The 2874-nt window shown below is 57.1% G+C and overlaps 2 protein-coding genes across 2 annotated transcripts; one reads left to right on the top strand and one right to left on the bottom strand.

Annotated features, from left to right (window-relative positions):
* Positions 1-42: 42 nt before the first annotated feature.
* H310_15211 (hypothetical protein) lies at positions 43-1033 on the bottom strand (the record flags this gene model as incomplete). The annotated part of the gene is made up of 2 exons (XM_008883195.1): positions 43-51; positions 86-1033. 2 exons carry the CDS (start codon positions 1031-1033, stop codon positions 43-45), a joined length of 957 nt encoding a protein of 318 aa, XP_008881417.1.
* Positions 1034-1259: 226 nt separating this feature from the next.
* On the top strand, positions 1260-2054 carry H310_15210 (hypothetical protein; the record flags this gene model as incomplete). The annotated part of the gene is made up of 1 exon (XM_008883194.1): positions 1260-2054. A coding segment is annotated over one exon (459 nt), but the record flags the coding sequence as incomplete, so codon positions are not given.
* Positions 2055-2874: the final 820 nt, after the last annotated feature.

Here is a 2874-nt window from a genome sequence, read left to right as displayed (position 1 = left end):
TGTCAAACATGTTGTACACCTCGGGCGGTGGCTGCAGCATCGTCATGACGACTGTCTTCTCCAACACGTCGGCCATCGTCCGCACCGCCTTGGCAATGTCGTACGTCGTCGACGCGTCGAGCCCGTTTGAGAACTCGTCAAGGAGCAGCGTTGTCGCACGACCCGTCATCATCTCGCCCACCGTCACGCGCCGCTTCTGGCCCCCGCTCACCCCTCGGATCATGTCGTCCCCGATGATCGTGTCGGCGCACTCGGACAGGCCAAACACCGAGATCAGAATGTCCACCATGTGCTGCTCGTTCACGGCGAGGGGATCGTTCGGGTCGATCTTGCCCACGAGGCACTTGTGCGAGAACTCGAATGTCTCTTTGACCGTCAGCGTCGGGTAGTGGTTGTCGCTCTGTTGCACGTACGCGGCGAGGGAGCTGAGGTCGATCTGGTTGGCTTTGCATCCGTTGTACGTGATGGACCCCTTGAGCTTCTCCTTGCCTTGGACGTGGAGGATGCCCGCGAGGAGCTTGAGCAGCGATGTTTTGCCGCAGCTGGGGGGACCGACGACGAGCGTCATGGTGCCGGGCTTGAAGATCGCGTTGACGTTCTTGAGGATGTACTTGGCCTCTTCCTTCTTGCCGCCGAGCGACGGCAGACGGAACGCCGACGCCAGGGTCTCGATCTGCGAGTCGTGGTGCGAGATCGGCGCGATGTAGTCGACGTTCTTCATGCGGATCTCGCACGTCGGGACTTGGGTCGTCTTGCCAATCTTGGACCGGATTTGCTTGATCAGGTTGCGGAACCCGAGCTTTTGAATGTTTTCTTTGGTGAACACGGTCGAGTAGATGTGCTGCATGGACGCATCGTTGCGCTGGCTTTGCAAGATCATTTCAGGCGTGATGCCGCTCTTGAGGAAGATGTCTTCGTCGGCGTGGAGCGACGGATTCGGCGACACGGCTTCCTGGTACGTCCACCCACCTGTGGCCGACGCCGGGTGGAGCTGGTCCACGTCCAGGCCATCTCCCTTGCGAGACCCCGCCATCTCGGTCGCGTCGGGCTGTGGGAAATTGCGTAATGTAATGGGCGACCAGCAGGTACAAGCTCGTGGAACGAGGAGGAGCCGGACCACCCACCATCTCAGGCAACGTGCCGTCTGGTCGACGGGAACCGCCTCATCCTGCGTCGAAATGCCGATTTTCCGGCAGGTGCGCTAGGCCAACTATAGATGCGTCTATCGATTTCATTTCGGACTCGCATCCACGTGAGAACGACGCGACATCCATCTGTCGGGAAAGATTACTCGGGACGACTCGACCCCGCGTGGTGTCCTGGCTGCGACGTTGTTGTCTCGAGCTGCCGACAGCGAGTTGTGGTGCCACCAGCATGGGACACACACGGTGTCCATGTTGTGGGCAGGTCGCGTGCCCCAGGAGGTTGTCGATCAGGAAAAGTGTTCTCGATGCCTGGTTTTAGTAACGAGTGACACGCGCCGAGCGATGCCCGACAACTGGGCAAGCATGCGGACGAGGCGCGCACGCTGCAACCCACCACGTCGAGGAAACCAGGCAAGCGTCGCGGCATCGACGTCCCTCTCCGGTCATGCTGGGAACGCACTTGGAGCGAGCCAACGGGGGGATCCTGTTCGTCCATCGACACGGCGTAGAGATGGCCATTTTCAAGACGAAAGCCAGCCACAGGTGGCAGTCATCGTAGCCGGACGTCATTGACATGTTGCAACTCCGACACAATTGGAGACCTCCCTGCTGCTGCGAACAGAGGATGGAACGTGACAGGAAGCGACAGTGGATATCGTTGATGGCGGCCCCCGACGCGACAAGGTCAACTGTCAGCACACATTGGCACCGGCGACGTCCATGAAAACCACGGGACGTCCATCGCCCCGCCTTCCTCGTCGCCGCATCAGCCGATGCGACGTTCAAATTCGTTCCCACGTGTATCATGGCCGAGTCAGGCGTCAGCAGCATGTGGGTCCATAAATGGCATATTTTAGAATTCTTCAACGTGCCCACCACATGCCGTTGGTGTTGACGGGTTGTCCCTGGCAGCGGCGCTCGGCCCGACCAACGTGATTTGACTAGAGTATCGAAGAGAGCAAGCAGGCGGGCAAGGCGATCGCACGACGGTTAGCACTACGTACGTGATGTGGACATCATGAAGACGTCGAATCGTTGAGGCGACTAGCCATATGCTGGAATATCCAGCGTTACCGGGTACGATGGAGGTCGCACGCAGGCGAAGTGCCCTGCCAAGCGACGACAATCCGTGGGATATCGGACAACATACGAACGTACTTTACACGGGATCGGATACCCAGGAAAATAGGCCGTCCAGCATACTACTTCCGCAAGCTCGAATCCGTAGTTGTCGCGTCCGAATGCATCATCCGAACGAGGGGAAAATCACCGATGCCGTCGCGTTACATGGCCCATGACACGCCCCGCATGATGCATCCCCTGAGGCAGTCCATGCACGGACATGTGTTTGGTGCATGTTCCATGTCGTCCGCATGATAGTGTCCTACAACAACGGCTTCTAAAGTACATGAGTCTGTCGCGCATGGAAACAACAAAATCCGGTCGCGTCGGCATTTCGGATAATTCCCATTTTATCCGAATGTGCCGGACGTCAAGCAGCCCGCCAGTATTAAACATCGTGCCATGAAGTAACCAACAAGACTTGCAGTCCCTGAACCATCTTTACGAATAGAAAGAGTTCATCGCGTCGTATTTCGATGGGGTTTTGTTTGCTGCACTCGTTGTGAAACGACCCATTCGACTTCAATACAGGGATCGACGGAATGGTACGCATATCGAATTTTCCTGAAAGACAACTTCTATTTTAACCAATCAAATCATAGGAAAA

This window comes from Aphanomyces invadans (assembly GCF_000520115.1).
Source record: "Aphanomyces invadans strain NJM9701 unplaced genomic scaffold supercont1.223, whole genome shotgun sequence".
Classification (NCBI taxonomy): domain Eukaryota; phylum Oomycota; class Saprolegniomycetes; order Saprolegniales; family Verrucalvaceae; genus Aphanomyces; species Aphanomyces invadans.
This window is presented reverse-complemented; position numbering and strand designations above follow the sequence as displayed.